General features: G+C 52.2%; 1 protein-coding gene, 1 long non-coding RNA gene and 1 pseudogene across 9 annotated transcripts in view; 1 reads left to right on the top strand and 2 right to left on the bottom strand.

The window, feature by feature from the left end:
- The first annotated feature begins 139 nt into the window (after nucleotides 1-139).
- LOC104661049 overlaps nucleotides 140-19,386 on the top strand; it is a 49,842-nt gene continuing 30,595 nt past the window's right edge. For all 3 annotated transcript variants that reach the window (XR_004058677.1, XR_747798.2, XR_004058678.1), the window contains exon 1: nucleotides 140-216. This is a non-coding gene — a long non-coding RNA (uncharacterized LOC104661049). The remainder of the gene's footprint in view (nucleotides 217-19,386) is intronic.
- Nucleotides 14,084-15,852, bottom strand: LOC115899077 (annotated as a pseudogene). The gene has a single exon (XR_004058676.1). The product of XR_004058676.1 is annotated as an uncharacterized LOC115899077 (transcript).
- ADGRL1 (adhesion G protein-coupled receptor L1) overlaps nucleotides 14,084-19,386 on the bottom strand; it is a 61,809-nt gene continuing 56,506 nt past the window's right edge. For all 5 annotated transcript variants that reach the window (XM_030935390.1, XM_030935391.1, XM_030935388.1 and 2 more), the window contains 5 exons: nucleotides 19,145-19,273; nucleotides 18,878-18,974; nucleotides 18,670-18,798; nucleotides 18,496-18,513; nucleotides 14,084-17,975 (listed from right to left, as the gene is read on the bottom strand). In XM_030935390.1, coding sequence (XP_030791250.1) covers nucleotides 17,233-17,975; nucleotides 18,496-18,513; nucleotides 18,670-18,798; nucleotides 18,878-18,974; nucleotides 19,145-19,273 — 1,116 coding nt within the window. In that variant the 3' untranslated portion in view covers nucleotides 14,084-17,232. The remainder of the gene's footprint in view (nucleotides 17,976-18,495; nucleotides 18,514-18,669; nucleotides 18,799-18,877; nucleotides 18,975-19,144; nucleotides 19,274-19,386) is intronic.

Genomic DNA, 19,386 nt, shown 5'->3' with positions numbered 1-19,386 from the left:
GGCGGTGCTCGCACCCTCAGTGATTGGCAGGAAGGAGTGGGGCGGAGATAAAGAGGGTTTTCTGAGAGTTGATTGGCTGGATTGGTAATGGTGGCGGGAGCAGACGGAGGCTCAGCTGGGGATTCGCTGGAGAGAAGCGGAAGTCGAGCGCCGCCGCAGTGCTGGCTAGTGTGAAAAGAGAGGAGGAGGGTTTGCGGCCTCAGCGTCTGTCAACAGGTGAGCGTAGTCTGGAGCTTTTCTGAGTGGCTCCTGACCCTTGAGGTCCAGCGGCCCTGGAGTCCGTTGTGAACGTTGCGAACGTTCGGAGTGGCGGTCACGCGGCGCGCTCGGACCTCGGGAGTCCAGCCCGGTTCGGATCCCGCTTTCGCCCACGAGGGGTTCGAATCCCGCTCTCGCCCCCGAGGGGTTTGGATCCCGGTCTCGCCCCCTCAAGGGCTCTTGGAAGGTTTCAAGCAGACGGTACTGAAAATGGGAGTTTCAGTTCGGGGGCAGACCAGTGTTCGAGTCCGGGCTCTGCTACTCAGCTCCCGAGGCAGCTTCTCTCCATTCAGCGGGGGCCGTGGCAATTCCCTGACATGATTCATGACCGCACAATACATCCGGAAACTTCTCTCCGCCGCATCCCGTCGCCCCCGGCCTGGGAGACTCCAGGTCGCAGAGTCTCTGCCCCCATGGGCGATCAGCTCTGCCCAGTGGAAAAATAATGCCAGCCGCGCACCAAATTTTACATTTTTTGGAAACCACTTTTTTTTTTCTTTGAGACAGAATCTCGCTCTGTCACCCAGGCTGGAGTGCAATAGCGCGATCTCGGCTCACTGCAACCTCCACCTCCCGGGTTCAAGCGATTCTCCTGTCTCAGCCTCCTGAGTAGCTGGGATTACAGATGACCAGCTAAATTTTTTTCTGTATGTTTAGTAGAGACGGGGTTTCACCTTGTTGGCCAGGCTGGTCTCAAACTCTTCACCTCAAGTGATCCGCCCGCCTTGGCCTTCCAGAGTGCTGGGTTTACAGGCGTGAGCCACTGTGCCCAGCCATATCTTTTTTTTTTTTTTAATTTAAGATTTACTTTTTTTAAAAAAAATTAAATTTTAGAGGCTGGGCATAGATGATTTCTTGAGGCCAGGAGTTCAAGATCAGCCTGGGCAACATAACAAGACCTCATATTTACAAAAATATGAAAGAATAAGCCAGGTGTGGTAGTGCATACCTGTAGTCTCTGCTACTCCTGAAGCTGAGGCAGGAGGATCTCTTGAGCCCAGGATGCTCCAGCCACTGCACTCCAGCCTGAGTGTCAGAGTGAGATCCTGTCTCTAAAAATTAAAATTAAATTTTAAAAAAGAAAGTTCAGGCCGGGCGCGGTGGCTCAAGCCTATAATCCCAGCACTTTGGGAGGCCGAGGCGGGCGGATCACAAGGTCAGGAGATCTAGACCATCCTGGCTAACACGGTGAAACCCCGTCTCTACTAAAAAGTACAAAAAACTAGCCGGGCGAGGTGGCGGGCGCCTGTAGTCCCAGCTACTCGGGAGGCTGAGGCAGGAGAATGGCGTGAACCCGGGAGGCGGAGATTGCAGTGAGCTGAGATCCGGCCACTGCACTCCAGCTTGGGCGACAGAGTGAGACTCCGTCTCAAAAAAAAAAAAAAAAAGAAAGTTCAGTTTAGCTGTCTTGATAGCCACAGTTGAGTGCTCCTGAGCCCCTGTGACAAGTGGCTCCTGTATTACTGGACAGCGAAGGTCGAAAACATATTTGACCAGGTCACTTCTCAGGATGAGAGCATTGTCTTCAAAACTGTGCTTTATCTCCTGTTAACTACCCAGCTCCAACTTCAAACCAGCCTAAGTAACCCTCTTTTTGTTAAAAATCTGACAAGCCACTCCCAGTGCAAAGCTCTGCCCAGAACCTCTTCTCCTGGGCTCTTGGCTGGCTTATGCCTTCTTGTCATTCAAGTCTCTGTTCAAATGTCCTCTCCCCAGAGAGGCCTTTCTAAGGGTGCCCTGGACAGTGTTCAAACTCACAGGCCATAAGCCTGAATAGCACTGATCCAAGGCACTAGTATTTCTTACCTAGTCAACTCGAAACAATCCAGTTCCTGTGGGATTTTTTTTTTTTTTTTTTTTAAACAGAGCTCTGTTTCCCAGGCTGGAGTGAAGTGGCATGATCATGGCTGACTATAACTTGGCTCAGCCTCCCAAGTAGCTGGGATCACCAGTGCATGCCACCATGCCTGATTTGTTTTATTTATTTATTTTTTTTTGAGAGGGAGTCTTCCTCTGTCACCCAGGCTGGAGTGCAGTGGTGCGATCTCGGCTCACTGCAACCTCCTGCTTCTGGCTTCAAGCGATTCTCTCACCTCAGCCTCCCGACTCTCTGGGACTACAGACACACGCTACCTTGCCTGGCTAATTTTTGTATTTTTAGTGAAGACGGGGTTTCACTATGTTGGCCAGGCTGGTCTCAAACTCCTGACCTCAGGTGATCCACTCGCCCTGGCCTCCCAAAGTGCTGGGATTACAGGCATGAGCCACCATGCCCTGCCTGTTTTACTTTTTAAATTTTTTGTAGAGACAGGGTCTCGCTGTTGCCCAGGCTGCTCTTGAAACTTCTGGCCTCAAGCAGTTAACCTATCTTGTCTTTAAATGCTGGGATTACAGTGCCTAGCCCATTTTTTTTTGGTGTGTACATCTCACATTAAGAAAACACTTTTTTAGCTGTTAAAAAAAAATTGAAAGCTGGCCGGGCGCGGTGGCTCAAGCCTATAATCCCAGCACTTTGGGAGGCCGAGACGGGCGGATCACGAGGTCAGGAGATCGAGACCATCCTGGCTAACACGGTGAAACCCCGTCTCTACTAAAAATACAAAAAACTAGCCGGGCGAGGTGGCGGCGCCTGTAGTCCCAGCTACTCGGGAGGCTGAGGCAGGAGAATGGCGTGAACCCGGGAGGCGGAGCTTGCAGTGAGCTGAGATCTGGCCACTGCACTCCAGCCTGGGTGACAGAGTGAGACTCCGTCTCAAAAAAAAAAAAAAAAAAAAAAAAATTGAAAGCTTTTTAATATTCTTTTGAAATTATTTGGCTTCAAGGAAGCTCACATTTATGATTCCTTTGATTTCTTGGCAATCATTGCATACTTGGGGATATTTGTGATTTGAGAAAATCTAATTTCCAAATGTAATTCGATTGCTTATGAATACTAAATTTAATGATTAATGCAGTTGTCATGATGTCATATTTCTAGATGCTTATTTAAATATTTATTCATTCCAACTTTGTAGTTTTCTCTTTGCATTGTGGAACTTTTTTCCCTTTATCCCTGTCCCTGACCTTTTCATAGCCCCGAGAAGCTCATGAGCCACCAGCATTATTTCCATGGCGCTAATGAAGAAAGTGGCCCTATGATGCATTCTCCTTACAGCTGGCTGAATGATCTTCACTTGTAAACCAGATCATGTCATTACTCTGCTTAAAACCTTCAAAGGCTTATCCTACTTAGAATGAAATCTAAGATCTTTCCTATGACTTAGGCTGCCCTGCATGGTAGCCTCAGCTGACCTCTCAGGCCTCATCTACCATTCTTCTTGTCACTGCTCTCAAGCCCAGCTGGCTTTATTCCCCTTCTTTCAACACACCCAGCTTATTTCTGCCGCAGGGCTTTGCACTTGCCGTTCCCTCTGCCTGGAATGTGCTTCCTCTGGATAATTGCACGGCTGTCGCATTCTCTTCGCTTGTGGTTCAGCTCAAATGTCCTCTGAAAGAAGACTTCCCAAAGTACCCTATTTAAAGTACCCTTTCTTGGCCAGGCGCGGTGGCTCATGCTTGTAATCCCAGCACTTTGGGAGGCCAAGGCGGGCAGATCACGAGGTCAGGAGATCGAGACCATCCTGGCTAACATGGTGAAACCCCATCTCTACTAAAAATACAAAAAATTGGCCGGGCGCGGTGGCTCACGCCTGTAATCCCAGCACTTTGGGAGGCCGAGGAGGGCGGATCACGAGGTCAGGAGATCGAGACCATCCTGGTGAACATGGTGAAACCCCGTCTCTACTAAAAATACAAAAAAATTAGCTGGGTGTGTTGGCGTGCGCCTGTAGTCCCAGCTACTTCAGAGGCTGAGGCAGGGGAATTGCTTGAACCTGGGAGGTAGAGGTTGCAATGAGCTGAGATTGTGCCACTGCACTCCAGCCTGGTGACAAAGGAAGATTCCATCTTAAAAAAAAAAAAAAAAAAAAAAAAAGAATAAATCTATGTAAAGGGTGGGTTTAGCATATACCTGGAATGCGAAAAGTACTCAGTGTGAACCAGCCAGGTGCAGTGTCTCACACCTGTAATCCCAACACTTTGGGAGGCTGAGGCAAGTGGATTACTTGACCTCAGGAGTTCAAGACCAGCCTGGGCAACATAGCAAAACCCCAACTCTACAAAACATAAAAAAATCAGCCGGGTGTGGTGGCATGTGCCTGTGGTCCCAGCTACTCAGGAGGCTGAGGTAGGAGGATTGCTTGAGCCCCAGGGGCAGAGGTTGCAGTGAGCCAAGATCATACCACTACACTCCAGCCTAGCTAGGCAATAGAGCGAGACCCTGTCTAAAAACAAACAAAAAACTATGAACTGTTAGTAGCACACAGTAATAAGCAGGTACGTCTTCATTCTTCCTGTGTAATACTTCAGGTGCACACATGCTCAAGAAAGTATAAGACGTGCTATAGCAAAATACTGTTACCCAGCTTAAAAGCTAAAACATAGCCGGGCGTGGTGGCTCAAGCCTGTAATCCCAGCACTTTGGGAGGCTGAGACGGGCGGATCACGAGGTCAGGAGATTGAGACCATCCTGGTTAACCTGGGGAAACCCCGTCTCTACTAAAAAATACAAAAAAAAAACTAGCCAGGCGTGGTGGCGGGCGCCTGTAGTCCCAGCTACTCGGGAGGCTGAGGCAGGAGAATGGCGTAAACCCAGGAGGCGGAACTTGCAGTGAGCTGAGATCCGGCCACTGCACTCCAGCCTGGGTGACAGAGACTCCGTCTCAAAAAAAAAAAAAAAAAAACTAAAACATTAGAGATGCAACTGAAGGGCCTTATACCCTACATGAAACCCATTCCTCTTCCTTTTTCCTCAAATGTAGCCGCAACCCTGAATTTGGTGTTTACAGTCTTCTGTGCATATAGGCGTGTATCTTTAAACAATAGTTTTTGTCATGTTCTTTTTTTTTTTTTTTGAGACGGAGTCTTGCTCTGTTGCTCAGGCTGGAGTGCAGTGCCCAGATCTCAGCTCACTGCAAGCTCCGCCTCCCGGGTTCACGCTATTCTCCTGCCTCAGCCTCCAGAGTAGCTGGGACTACAGGCGCCCACCACCTCGCCCGGCTAGTTTTTTTGTATTTTTTAGTAGAGACGGGGTTTCACCATGTTAGCCAGGATGGTCTCGATCTTCTGACCTCGTGATCTGCCCGTCTCGGCCTCCCAAAGTGCTGGAATTATAGGCTTGAGCCACCGCGCCCGGCTGTCATGTTCTATACTTTTATATAAATGGTGTCTGTGCAATTTAGAGTTAACCTAGCAGGACTGAGACTGCTGTCCTTTGAAGAGCCTGTTTGAAAGATTGACCCTTGGCTGATATCTAGGAACTTGGATTTCGGGAGGGTTCCTGCCGTTCCCCAAATGGTGAGTGCCTAAACAATTTCCGCTAACAATGTGGTTCATGTTGAACACCTGCTCTCCTTCTGGAGTCTGGCATTTTGGTACACAACCACCCCCAAGTACAACTCTGGTCACTGGGTAATGAGCTTCCCTGGTAGATCGCATATCTCTCGTGCTGTCATACTTGGCAGTAGGAATTGATGGAGTCCTATGTGACTCCACTAGGAGAGGACTCTTAGAAGCTTGTCCTGGTTTCCTCCGGACTTCAGCTCCTGCGTCTTTTCCCTCTGCTGATTGTGCCTTGTGTCTCTTCACTATCATAAATCACAACCATGCCTACACCTCCAAGCTAAATCCTGTGACTCCCCCTAGTGAGTCATTGAACCTCAGTGTGGTCTTGGGGACCTCTGATAGCAGGATCATACTGGGTGTATCCTGACAGAGCCGGTACTAGGGTGGCACTGGGTTCTGCCTTCTGAAACTTGCTTCTTTTTTTTTTTTTTTTTTTTTTGAGACGGAGTCCCACTCTATCCCCCATGCTGAAGTACAGTGGTGTGATCTCGGCTCACTGCAAGCTCCGCCCCCCGGGTTCACGCCATTCTCCTGCCTCAGCCTCCCGAGTAGCTGGGACTACAGGCGCCCGTCACCATGCCCTGCTAATTTTTTTTGTATTTTTAGTAAAGACGGGGTTTCACTGTGTTTGCCAGGATGGTCTCGATCTCCTGACCTTGTGATCCGCCCGCCTCGGCCTCTGAAAGTGTTGGGATTACAGGCATGAGCCACCGTGCCCGGCCTGAAACCTGCTTTTTTTCATCCAGTGTAATGCTTTTGAGATTTGTCTATGTGGAAACGTGTGTAGCTCTAATTCACTTAGTTTCACTGCTATACGGCTGTGCTGATAAGGTAGCCACTAGCCACATAGGGCTATTTAGATTAAAATTAGACAAAACAAATAATCCACTTCCCCAGACACATAGTCACATTTCACATGTTCAGCAGGAGCCTGTGGCTAGTGGCCGCCATGGTGTATAAAGAACATAAGGAACATTCCCATGAGAACAGAAAGTTTGTTGGACAGTGTTTACTCATCAGTTCACTTGGTTGAAATTTAGGATGTTTTCAGTTTTCTACCATTACAAATAGTGCAGCAGTATGCGTTGGTATCTATGTCTCCTTGAGCACACGTAGGAGTTACTCTGGGAGATATACCTAGGAGTTGAAGTACTGGACGGTGGGTTCTGGAAGTATTCACCTTTATGAGATACTGCTAATCTGCTCTTCAGAATGATGGTACTGGTTCTCACTCCCACCATTAGTGTTCCTGTTGCTCAGTGTCCTTACCTTTTATTTATTTATTTATTTATTTATTTATTTATTATTTTTTATTTTTTTGAGACAGAGTCTCGCTCTGTCGCCCGGGCTGGAGTACAGTGGCCGGATCTCAGCTCACTGCAAGCTCCGCCTCCCGGGTTTATGCCATTCTCCTGCCTCAGCCTCCCGAGTAGCTGGGACTACAGGCGCCTGCCACCTCGCCCGGCTAGTTCTTTTGTATTTTTTAGTAGAGACGGGGTTTCACTGTGTTAGCCAGGATGGTCTCGATCTCCTGACCTCGTGATCCGCCCGTCTCGGCCTCCCAAAGTGCTGGGATTACAGGCTTGAGCCGCCGCGCCCGGCCCCTTTTATTTATTTTTATTTTTATTTTTGAGACAGAGTTTTGTTCTTGTTGCCCAGGCTAGAGTTCAATGGCGCAATCTCGGCTCACTGCCGCCTCCCGGGTCAAACGACTCTCTCGCCTCAGCCTTCTGAGTAGCTGGGATTACACATGTGCGCCACCACACCTGGCTAATTTTTGTATTTTTAGTATAGATGGGGTTTCACCATGTTGGCCAGGCTGGTATCAAACTCCTGACCTCAGGTGATCTGCCTGCCTCAGCCTCCCAAAGTGCTGGGATTACATGCATGAGCCACCGAGGCCGGTCACAGTGTCCTGATAAATATTTGCTACTGTAACACTTTACAGTGTTTGTCCTTCTGATGGTGGGAATTAGTGGTTTCGGATTGCATTACCTTCATGACTATTGAGGTTGAGCTATATTCACATGTTTATTGGCCATTTGCCTTCTGTGAATTGCCCACTTTTCTGCCGGATTGTCTTCGTCTTATGGAGTGCAGTTGTTGTCATATCTGGGTCTTGTCTTTTATTTTTATTTTTATTTTTTGAGACACAGTCTTGCTCTTGTCACCCAGGCTGGAGTGCAGTGGTGCGATCTTGGCTCACTGCAACCTCCGTCTCCCGGGTTCAATCGATTCTCTGCCTCACCCTCCCAAGTAGCTGGGATTACAGGTGCACGCCACCATGCCTGGCTAATTTTTGCATTTTAGTAGAGATGGGGTTTTACCATGTTGGCCAGGCTGATCTCAAACTCCTGACCTCAAGTGATCCTCCCACTTCGGCCTCCCAAAGTACTGGGATTATAGGCGTGAGCCACCACACCCAGACGTCTTTTAATTTTTATAATGTTTTAATGTTCAGGGTTTTAAAAAAATTATTATTATTGTTATTATTATTTGAGACAAAGTCTTGCTTTGTCGCCCAGGCTGAAGTGCAATGGTGCAATCTTGGCTCACTGCAACCTCCACCTCCCAGGTTCAAGCAATTCTCCTGCCTCAGCCTCACGAGTAGCTTTTTGGGCTGGTGGCTCACTCCTGTAATCCCAGCACTTTGGGAGGCCAAGGCGGGCGGATCACCTGAGGTCAGAAGTTTGACACCAGCCTGGCCAACATGGCTAAATCCTGTCTCTACTAAAAATACAAAAATTATTTTTTTTTTTGGCCACTTGGCAGCGGGTGCCTGTAATTCCAGCTATTCGGGAGGCTGAATCAGGAGAATTGCTTGAACCCAGGAGGCTGAGGTTGCAGTGAGCCAGATTGCACCACTGCACTCCAGCCTGGGCAACAGAGCGGGAGTCTGTCTCAAAAACAAACAACCAAAACATGTATTCTGAGAATTAAATGAGATAAAATGTAGGAAAGAACTTTGAAATGATACATTTCAGTATAAACGTACTGTCCCTGAGCATGTGTAGATGAATGGGTGCCACTACCTACCACCTGAGGGCCAGAGGTTGTCAGGCACAGCAGGTTTATTTTTATTTTTGAGACAGTCTCACTCTGTCGCCAGGCTGGAGTACAGTGGCGTGATCTCGGCTCACTGCAACCTCCGCCTCCCGGGTTCAAGTGATTCTCCTGCCTCAGCCTCCCGAGTACCTGGGACTACAGGCGCATGCCACCACACCCGGCTAATTTTTTTTTTTCTTTTTCTTTTTTTTTTTTTTTTCAGTAGAGACAGGGTTTCGCCATGTTGGCCAGTCTGGTCTCGAATTCCTGACCTCAAGTGATCCGTCCGCCTTGGCCTCCAAAATGTTGGGATTACAGGCGTGAGCCACCACGCCCAGTCAGACACAGTGGGTTTAGGTTGTGTGTAGTGAAGGGGAGAGTAAAAGACACAGAAGGACTGGTCATATTTGACTCTCATTGTATGCAGGATTCGATTTCAAATCAGAGCATGAGGTCAAATCACATATAGGTAAAATTACCTACTCTTTTTTTTTTTTTTTTGAGGCGGAGTGTTGCTCTGTCACCCAGGCTGGAGTGCAGTGGTATGATCTTGGCTCACTGCAACCTCTGCCTTTTGGGGTTCAAGCAAGTCTCCTGCCTAAGCCTCCTGAATAACTGGGGTTACAGGTGTGCACCACCACCTTCAGCTGATTTTTGTAGTTTTAGTAGAGTTTCGCCGTATTGGCCAGGCTGGTCTCGAACTCCTGGCCCCAAGTGATCTGCCCGCCTCGGCCTCCCAAAATGTTGGGAATACAGGCATGAGCCACCCTGCCTGGCTAAAATTATCTACTCTTTTTTTTGTTTTTTTGAGATGGAGCACAGGCTAGAGTGCAGCGGCACATTCTCGGCTCACTGCAAGCTCTGCCTCCCTGGTTCAAGCGATTCTCCTGCCTCAGCCTCCCAAGTAGCTGGGATTACAGGCACCTGCCACAGTGGCTGGCTAATTTTTGTATTTTTAGTAGAGATGGGGTTTCACCATCTCGGCCTGGCTGACCTCGAACTCCTGACCTCATGATCCACCCGCCTCGGCCTCCCAAAGTGTTGGGATTACAGGTGTGAGCCACTGTGCCAGGCCAATTATCTGCTCTTAAAAGTCCCCATGCTAGGCCAGGTGCGGTGGCTCACACTTGTAATCCCAGCACTTTGGGAGGCCGAAGCGGGTGGATCATGAGGTCAGGAGATCGAGACCATCCTGGGTAACACAGTGAAACCCTGTCTCTACTAAAAATACAAAAAAATTAGCCGGGCGTGGTGGCGGGCGCCTGTAGTCCCAGCTACTCTAGAGGCTGAGGCAGGAGAATGGCGTGAAACCAGGAGGCAGAGATTGCAGTGAGCCGAGACAGCACCACCGCACTCCAGCCTGGGTGACAGAACAAGACTCTGCCTCAAAAAAAAAAAAAAAAAAGTCTCCATGCTTGCCCACAGAGCATCTCTCAAAAAGTCTAGCAGATTCATTTCATCCTCCAGTGTGAGAACAGATTGCCTCTTCAGCTGGGCACCAGAGGAAATACTGATCTTAGATTTTGGAGCCATGCTGAATTAAAACCTTAGCGTCACACAGTGAAACTGAACCAGCGAGGGAATGGCAGATTCACAGTTTCCATCATTTTTTGTTTTTTTTAAATATATATATATATATATATATATATATATATTTTTTTTTTTTTTTTTTTTTTTTTTTTTTTTTGAGACGGAGTCTCGCTCTGTCGTCCAGGCTGGAGTGCAGGGGCGCGATCTCGGCTCACTGCAAGCTCCACCTCCCGGATTTACGCCATTCTCCTGCCTCAACCTCCCGAGTAGCTGGGACTACAGGCGCCCGCCACCATGCCCGGCTAATTTGTTTTTGTATTTTTAGTAGAGACGGGGTTTCACCATGTTAGGTAGGATGGTCTCCATCTCCTGACCTCGTGATCCGCCTACCTCAGCCTCCCAAAGTGCTGGGATTACAGGCGTGAGCCACCGCGCCCGGCCTTAAATATATTTCTTTATCCTCATTGAAGAGCTTCCATCGCCCTTCACTCTCATCTCATGCTCACTTTGGGTCTTGTGCTGAATTCAGCTCTCATTCTTTTTTTTTTTTTGAGACAGAGTCTCACTCTGTCGCCCAGGCTGGAGTGCAGGGGCTCACTGCAAGCTCCGCCTCCCGGGTTTACGCCATTCTCCTGCCTCAGCCTCCTGAGTAGCTGGGACTACAGGCGCCCGCCACTTCACCCGGCTAGTTTTTTTTTATTTTTTATTAGAGACGGGGTTTCACCGTGTTAGCCAGGATGGTCTCGATCTCCTGACCTCGTGATCCGCCCGTCTCGGCCTCCCAAAGTACTGGGATTACAGGCTTAAGCCACCGCGCCCGGCCTCAGCTCTCATTCTTTAACAGATACAGATGGCCTGTGTGCCAGATGCTGTGCTAGGCTCAGACCAAGAACCCTTGTGTTTCCGGATCTTACATTCTAGCCAAGAGGCAGATGATGAACAAATAGGCAAAATGTAATTGCTAGCCAGTAGTACTATGAAGACAGAGCAAGGCACAGGTTAGGAAGTTCTGGAGTGGCTTGGGAAGGCCTTCTGGGAAGCAGGATTTCATTTTCATCAACTCTGCAGGAGAGGAAGCCAACTCTGCAGATATGGGGACGGGGGACGGGGCCCAAGCCATCAGAGAGAACAGCCGGTGCAAAGGCCCTGAGGCAGGCAAGAGGGTGCCTGCGTGTTTGAGCCCAGCGAGTGGAGGGAAGGTGGAGAGGAAGCCAGGTGGTGAGGTTGGAGGGCCTGTAGCCCATTGTGTTGACCTTGACCTCTGCTTTGGGTGAAAGGAGAGCATTGGAGAGTTTTGAGCTGAGGAGGGACAAAATATGTTTAGCAAGATCACTCTGGTTTCTGTGCTGAGAAAAACCTGAAGAGGGACAAGGGAGCTATAATATTTAGGGGACTGTTGTAGTGGCCCTGGTGAAAGATGGGTGAGAACTAATTAATTCTGGATATTTAGAAGTTAGAGCCACCATTACATTTACTGTCAAATTAGATGTGGGGTATCAAACAAGATGAGTTCAAGGGGAACTCCGAGGTCTTTACCTTGAATCAAGGGATGGATGGACTCACTTTTTTCCAAGGTCTTTAGCTTGAATCAAGGGATGGATGGACTCACTTTTAGTTGAGGTGAGGAAGCCTCAAAGCCTCACGTGTAGTTCTTCCCGTGGCAGCAGTAGAGATGGGGGTGGGGGAGGCCAGCGTCTCAGTTTAGGACAGGTTAGTTTGAGATCCTACCAGATACCAGGGAGAGAGATGGGGTAGGTAGGTGAATATATGCAAATCTGGAGCTCATGCTGGAGAGCTACGTTTGAGGGTGATCAGTGTATAGGTAACACATTTTTTTTTTTTTTTTGAGATGGAGTCTCACTCTGTCGCCCAGGCTGGAGTGCAGTGGCGTGATCTTGACTCACTGCAGCCTCCGTCTTATGAGTTCCAGCGATTCTCCTGCCTCAAGCCTCCTGAGTAGCTGGGACTACAGGCGTGCGCCACCATGCCCAGCTAATTTTTGTATTTTTGGTAGAGACAGAGTTTCACCTTGTTGGCCAGGCTGCTCTCAAACTCCTGACCTCATGATCTGCCCGCCTTGGCCTCCCAAAGTGCTGGGATTACAGGTGTGAGCCACTGCGCCTGCCCGGTGGCATTTCTTTCTTTCTTTCTTTTTTTTTTTTGAGACGGAGTCTCACTCAGTCGCCCAGGTTGGAGTGCAGTGGCGCGATCCCGGCTCACTGCAAGCTCCGCCTCCCGGGTTCACGCCATTCTCCTGCCTCAGCCTCCCAAGTAGCTGGGACTACAAGCGCTCGCCACCATGCCCGCCTAATTTTTTTGCATTTTTAGTAGAGACGGGGTTTCACCGTGTTAGCCAGGATGGTCTCGATCTCCTGACCTTGTGATCTGCCCGTCTCGGCCTCCCAAAGTGCTGGGATTACAGGCTTGAGCCACCGCGCCCGGCCTGCCCGGTGGCATTTCAAACCATGAGACAGGATGAGACCTTCCAGGGAGTGAGAGCAGGTAGAGAAAAGGTCTAAGGACTGAGCCACTGTGTTCCCCATCATTAGGAGGTCAGATGAGAAGGAGCCAGCCATGAAGACTGGGAAGGAGTGGCTGTGGGAAGGTGGGTGGTGTCCTAGACACAGGTGTCTTTTTAAGTCAGAGGGGCCTTGTAGTTTTTTGTTTGTTTTTTCAGACGGAGTTTCACTGTTGTTGCCCAGGCTGGAGTGCAATGGTGCAATCTCGGCTCACTGCAACCTCTGCCTCCTGACCTCAAGTGATCCGCTCACCTCAGCCTCCCGAGTAGCTGGGATTAGAGGCATGCGCCACCACACCCGGCTAATTATATATTTTTTAGTAGAGATGGGGTTTCTCCATTTTGGTCAGGCTGGTCTCGAATTCCCGACCTCAAGTGATCCGCTCGCCTCAGCCTCCCAAAGTGCTGGGATTCCAGGCGTGAGCCACCGCGCCCGACTGATCCTTGTAGTTTGAGTAGTTATTCCTCTCTCTCTGAGCACGGGCAGTTCATTGGTGAACTGAGAATGTGACACACACATGATGCAATTCCACCGTATCAAGTTTGAAACCACTCCATGCCAGCAGCGTATGGGAGTGTAGGAATGGCAATTGTAATGAGATATCACAGTGTAAAATTCCTCAGCTCTGCTCTAGTACAGCCTGGGGACAGACGTCTGGGCCAAGAAGGGCTTCTGTGAGACACAGCATGGGACAGTGGCCTCGCCAGAGACTTGGGCATGCATCTAAGGGCTGTAAGCCTCAGTTTCCCTATCTGTAAAATGGAACTCTAATCGCTGTCTCCACCCGGGAGCATTTTGTGAGGATTCAGAGAAACTGCATATGGAATGCTCCACCAAGCCCAGGAACTTACCAAGGTCTCATCAATGTGAATGATTCTATAATTGCCAGGCCTCTGCCAGGGGTTCTGAATGCTCAAGCACAGACCAGAGCCCGTGGGGACGCCACTGTGCAGATCTTCTCAACCATTTCTTTCTTTCTTTTTTGAGACAGAGTTTCACTCTATAGCCCAGGCTGTTGTGCAGTGGCGCGATCTCAGCTCACTGCAACCTCTGCCTCCCAGGTTCAAGCGATTCTCCTGCCTCAGCCTCCCGAGTAGCTGGGACCACAGGTGCTTGCCACCACGCTCAGCTAAATTTTTGTCTTTTTAGTAGAAATGGGATTTCACCATGTTGACCAGGCTGGTCTCAAACTCCTGGCCTCAAGTGATCCACCCACCTCAGCCTCCCAAAATGCTGGGATTACAGGCCTGAGCCACCGCGCCTCCCCCGCTCAAGAAGTCACACAACTCGTCATTCCAAGAAATCTTAATTTCTTTATTGTTTGACTTTTTGACTCAACAATTTTTTTTAAACTTTTTGTTTTTTTCTGAAACGTTCTTGTTGTTATGAGCCTTTTGTTTTGTTCTCGTTAAATGCACTCGACCCAAAATTGGTTTGGCATATTGAAAAGGAGACCAAGGAGGGAGGGGCTGGGGCGTGGGAGGTGGGGAGGAGGCCCGAATGGACAGAAAGTTGAGGATGAGAGAAGAGGAACATAGAGACAGCGAGAAACACGTGGGGAAAGAGAGTTGGAGACAGAGAAAGGGAAGGCAAGGGAAAGCCAAAAGAAACAAAAATCCAGAGAAGAAGAATTAACAAGATTTAGGAGCAAATTTCAGGAGCCCAAGGAAGGGAGTAGGAGAGGAAACCAAGACCCTTCTCTGTACCGTCCCAGCTGGGGTGGGGGCGTCAAGGCACCAGGTCTGGTTAGGTGGGGGGGACACCTGGGCTCTGGGGGCAGCTTTGCACTGGACTGCAGTAGTGTCCAGCCCCAGCAGGGGGCCCTGCCACACAGCTCTGAGGCCTGGAAGCCACTGGGCGATGCCGGCTGAAACAGGACTGATAACACCCTCTCCCTTTGATTGTCCGAGTCTGGAGAGATACAAGGAAGGCTAGGCAGGGAGGAAGTGGGCCTCCCTGTGTCTCAGCCCCCCTGGAACTCTCCCGGCCCTCCTCCTGGTGTCGGGGGCAGCCACAGACTGTAGCTGGGCTGCTGCCCAGGCCGGGCCGGCTCTTTGCCTGCCCATGACTCCTGCCCGCTCTTCACAGACCTCTGACCGCCCCTCCACACAAGACCTCCTAGCCTAGTGCAGTCCAGGAAGGTCCATGGAACTGTCCCCTGCTCTCCTCAGAGTCGTCTGGCAAGACTGTCTCTGGCCTCACTTCTCCTCCCCATCTAGACTTCACCCATAGTCTTCTGGTGTAATGGGTTAGGCCTTTCTACCAGAAAAAGCCAGAGTTGGAACCCAACCCCACCTCTTCCCCACACCTGTTCCCTTGCATGGGACAAACCACCATCTTTGGTCTGACCCCTTCTCCCCTAATTGATGGGGACAAGCCAGCCCCAGCTCCCCAGGAGAAGGGAGGGGCTTTCTAGCAGCAAAAAGGGTCCCTCCAGCCACCTACCTGTCCCCTCCCCCCCAGTTCCTTCCTAGAGCCCCTCCCCCTTAACCCAACAAAGTTCATGGCAGCAGCAGGCTGAGACCCGAAGATGTTTGAAAACTCATGGCACTTGTGAGAAAAGGAGGGGCAAAGAGACGGGGAGAGGTCAGAGCAGAGGTGGATGGGCCACCTCTGGGGAAATGGTAATGCAGGGGCTGGGCTAAGGTGGCCTCAGGGCTATGTTACCCCTAGAGTTGAGGGGAGGGGACTGGGGAGGCTGGGCTGACAGGCTGGAGAGGAGGGGGCTGGGAGAGGTGCTCAGGAGACATCCCGAGCCTAGAGCTTCCAGGGTCTGGGATTTGGGGTCAAGCCCCCCCAGAACATGGGTGTCCTGACCCCAGCCCTGGCACCTGGCTTTGTCCTTCCTGCAGGAAGGTGGAGGGTAGGGAAGGTGACCTCTCACCTTTGCCCCTTCCCCCTCCCCCAGACAGAAGACCACGTTGCCACTCCAGCACCCTCCTCAGCCATACCCATGCCCTCCACAACCCCAGTTCCTCCCCATTTTCCTCTGGCCATCAACCTCTCTAGGTGGGAAATCAGCCCCATTTTCCCCAGCTAGAGTCCCCAAAGCAATATACAAGAAGCAGGAATTCAAAGGGACAGCGCAGCCATCTTGACAAAGCATCTTTGGGTGTGAGGAGGTCTCCCCCGGGCCGATGGGGAGGGAAGGGGGAGACAGGCCTCTGGTCCTGGGGCAGGCAGTGAGGTACACGCCCCAGGAGGGCTGATGATGCTGGGCAGGCAGAGCAGGAAAGGAGGGGACAGAAACAGGTGCCAGGAAGGAAATGGGTTCTTTGTTTCGCTGTTGCATCTAGATTTTGTTTTCTGTCTCTGGATTGTAAAAAGCTGCTCTGGCGGCCCGCCCGCCCCGGCAGGGGCTAGGGATGCACGTACACGGAGAAGTCCTGGCTGCCGGGCCAGCAGCACTGCTCTGCTCCGGAGAAAGCCCAGGTTGGCCCGGGCCGCAGGCTCCCGGTGGCTTCAAGTGATGAGATTTTTTTTTGGTCTTTTTTTTTTTGTCTTTTTTTTTTTCTTTTCCATTTCGTTGAAATATTTACAGCAATGGGGAAGGAGGAGGAGGAGAGAGGAAGGAGTAAGAGGGCCCCCTAGGGAAAGATCCAAGCCCAGGACCCACTCCCCAGGGAGATCCAGACCCAAAATCTGCTCCCCAGATAGCCGAGCCCACAGGACTGGGAACTGCCCAAATATGGCCACCCCTGTGGGCTGGGGGCCCTGCGGGGAGTTGTGCTTCATGAGGAGTCGCCCCAAGGGAGGGGGTCATTGGGTGCACTGGGAGGCAGAGGGGGCAGGCTTGCTTGGGGGGCAGGGACCAAGAGCAAGGGGAAAGGAGCTTCAGAGAAAGTTCGACCTTTAAACCACCAGCCACCACCGCCCAGTCCCCCTGCCCTGTGGCCTTTTCCCAGTCTCCAGGGAGCAAGGAATTGTAGCGCAGGAGGAACCTGTCCATTTGTCCTGCCTCACTGCTCCCTCTGGGTGCAGCCGGCAGCATTTCTGGCTGCAGAGAGAAGCAGCTGACAGGTTTGATCCAGTGGGGGCCTTTGGCAACCTCAGAAGCTGCCCCTCCCGCCCAGTGAAACTAAAGCCCTCATTTCCCTTCATGGCGTAGAAGGGTGGGAGAGTGGAGCGTCTGGAAGTGGGCTGCCCCCTTCCAAGTTCTCCCTCCTCACTCCCCTGGGGACCTCTGGGCTCCTCCTCACTACACTTCCCCCAAATACAGCTGGTGCGTGTGGCTGGTGGGAAACCCTGTCTGTGAACCCTGGCACCTCAGGCCCCCAGGTCAGAGTCCCCTGAGGGGACTGGAGGGCCCATGGCTGAGGGGCACCTGGAGAGAGTGGCCCACCAGCCACTGCCTCCATCTGTCTCCCTCTCCCACCAGAGCCCTGCCCAGGGTTCCCTCCCTGGCCTGGGCCACCAGCCCCTGGTCCATGAGGTCCCCTCAGAGACTGGTGACCAGCTGCATCTGCCCGTCCCCATCGGGCCCTGGCCCCTCAAGGCCTGGGGCTGCCAGGTAGCCCTCGTGGCTAGGACGCCGCACCTGGTAGTAGCCCTGCAGGGGATTCCGGGCCACCAGGGCTGGTGGGCGCGAGGTGTAGTAGATTTCGGGGGGACCGGGGGGTGCGGGAGGGGGTGGGGGCAGGGCCTCACTGGGCCCCTCAGGGCTGCTGTCCGGGTAGGAGGGTGAGTCCCGCAGGTTGGCCCCGCTGGCATAGAGGGAGTCCCGGCCCGGAGGGGAGGAGAGGGGCCGGCTGGTGGCGCCGTCCTCGGCCGTGCAGCTCTCCGACTCGTCCAGATCGCTCTGGTACAGCACCGACTGGGCCCGGGGCAGCAGCAGAGGCTCCTCCAGGGCCTTATAGAGAAGTTCAATCTCAGCCCGGTCAGCAACCCCGGGCCCACCTGCCTCTTCCTCGCCCCCGCCCCCTGGCACAGGTGGCACGGGGGGCTCAGGCGGTGGAGGGCCCTTGGCCGCGCTGCTGCTCCCCCGCAGGTTGTTGTGCACCAGCTCCGAGATGATCATCTTCTCGAAGGCCGCCGCATCGGCTAGGTTCCGGCCTCGGGGCGGCTCGGGGCCCCCATCCCCAGGAGGGAAATCCCCACTTCGCAAGGAGTAACTGTTGTTGAAGTTGCCGTTCAGGGGCAGGGTGTCCATGCCACAGGCTTCCCGGCCTCCCAAGGGGTGCTCTGCAGGGCAGAAAGAGGCTGGTAAGGTAGAAGAGGGGCCCTGGATGCACTAGAGGGTAGTGAGGGGGTGCGGTGTGTGTGAAGAGGGGCTCGATTCCTGCTGGTTTTCCATAGGCTTCCCCCTACCCCCTGGATCTCTGGTCTCACATTCCCTTTCTCCCTCACTGGCAGTAGAGACACCAGCCCAGCAACGGACTGATGAAAGGTAGAGGACAAGGACCAGTTCCCCCAGGGTCTCATCCTCAGCTGGAGGTTCAGAATCTCAGCAGTGTGAGGAGGCCTGGGCGACAGGATCCTTTTCCTATGCTCAGACCCTTAGCACCTAACGGCCCAAACTCAATGAACACCATCCATTATCCTCCATTCGGCTGCCAACCAGAGGCTGTGTGTTGGGGGGTGGGGAGATGTGGGCATGGGAAGGGCATCCCGAGTTCTCCTCCTTAAGTGAGGCCATCTGAGAAGGCCACTGTCTGTCCCTCTCCCAGCCTCAGAAACATCCCCAGGGAAGAGTCACACTTACTGGGTTCCCGGTAGCTCCCTGCAGGTGGCAGTCAGGAGAGAAAAGAGAAGGCGAGGGTGAGCTTGAAATGCAAGTCCAGGCTCCAGTTCTGGGGCACAGAACATCCCAGGCAGAGGTCCCTTGGGACACAAACCCTCCATTTCCCAACCTGGGATGCTTCCCCCGTGCTCTCACCTGGGGAGTTGAAGACAGGGGGCGAGGAGGGATTGAAGCCTACTGACTCGGCGATGAGGGTGTTGTAGGGGCTGGTGCCCCCACGGGGCTGCAGCACAGGGTTGGTCAGCAGGTGGTTCCCCATGGTACCTGGCCAAGGGATCAGAGGTCACAAGGCGGCCGGGAGCCTCCAGAGACCAGCGCCAGAGGCAGAGGGACACCTTCTCACCTCGATTCAGGGTTGGGGTGCTGTTGATGTCACCCGCCATGAAGGAGGACTCCGTCTGTTTCCTCACAGTGTCATTCCACATCCTCCGAATTCGGCTCTGGGGACACAACCCAAATGTGAGGGGGTCCTTGGGCCACCCACCCTCTGGCGTCTTTTTGAGACTGCTCAGCCAATCATCACGATCAGAAACCCAGGCCAAGCCACTCCCCACCTCTCAGGCTCTGGGTTCCAACACTCAGCCCCAGGGAGCCCTGCCTGGCCTGATACCTGAGTCCCTGTGTAATAGCGGGTGTTGCTTCGCATGGCTGAGGTCTTGAGGGATCCGTGAGTGCCCCCGGGAGGGGAACGGATGCAGCAGTAGGAGTGACGCAGGCACTTGCTGTACTCCTTGTGCACCTGGGGGGTGAGGAGGACAGTCAGCTGGTCGGGACGCTGGCCTCCTCTGTGATCCAGCCTACCACAGGGCTGGTCACAAGACACCCAGCCTTGGGAGGCCAGAGACCGAGCTT

The sequence above is a fragment of the Rhinopithecus roxellana genome, chromosome 8 (genome assembly GCF_007565055.1).
Source record: "Rhinopithecus roxellana isolate Shanxi Qingling chromosome 8, ASM756505v1, whole genome shotgun sequence".
In the NCBI taxonomy this organism is placed as follows: Eukaryota; Metazoa; Chordata; class Mammalia; order Primates; family Cercopithecidae; genus Rhinopithecus; species Rhinopithecus roxellana.
Note: the sequence above shows the minus strand (reverse complement) of the source record. Positions and strands in the feature narration are given on the sequence as shown.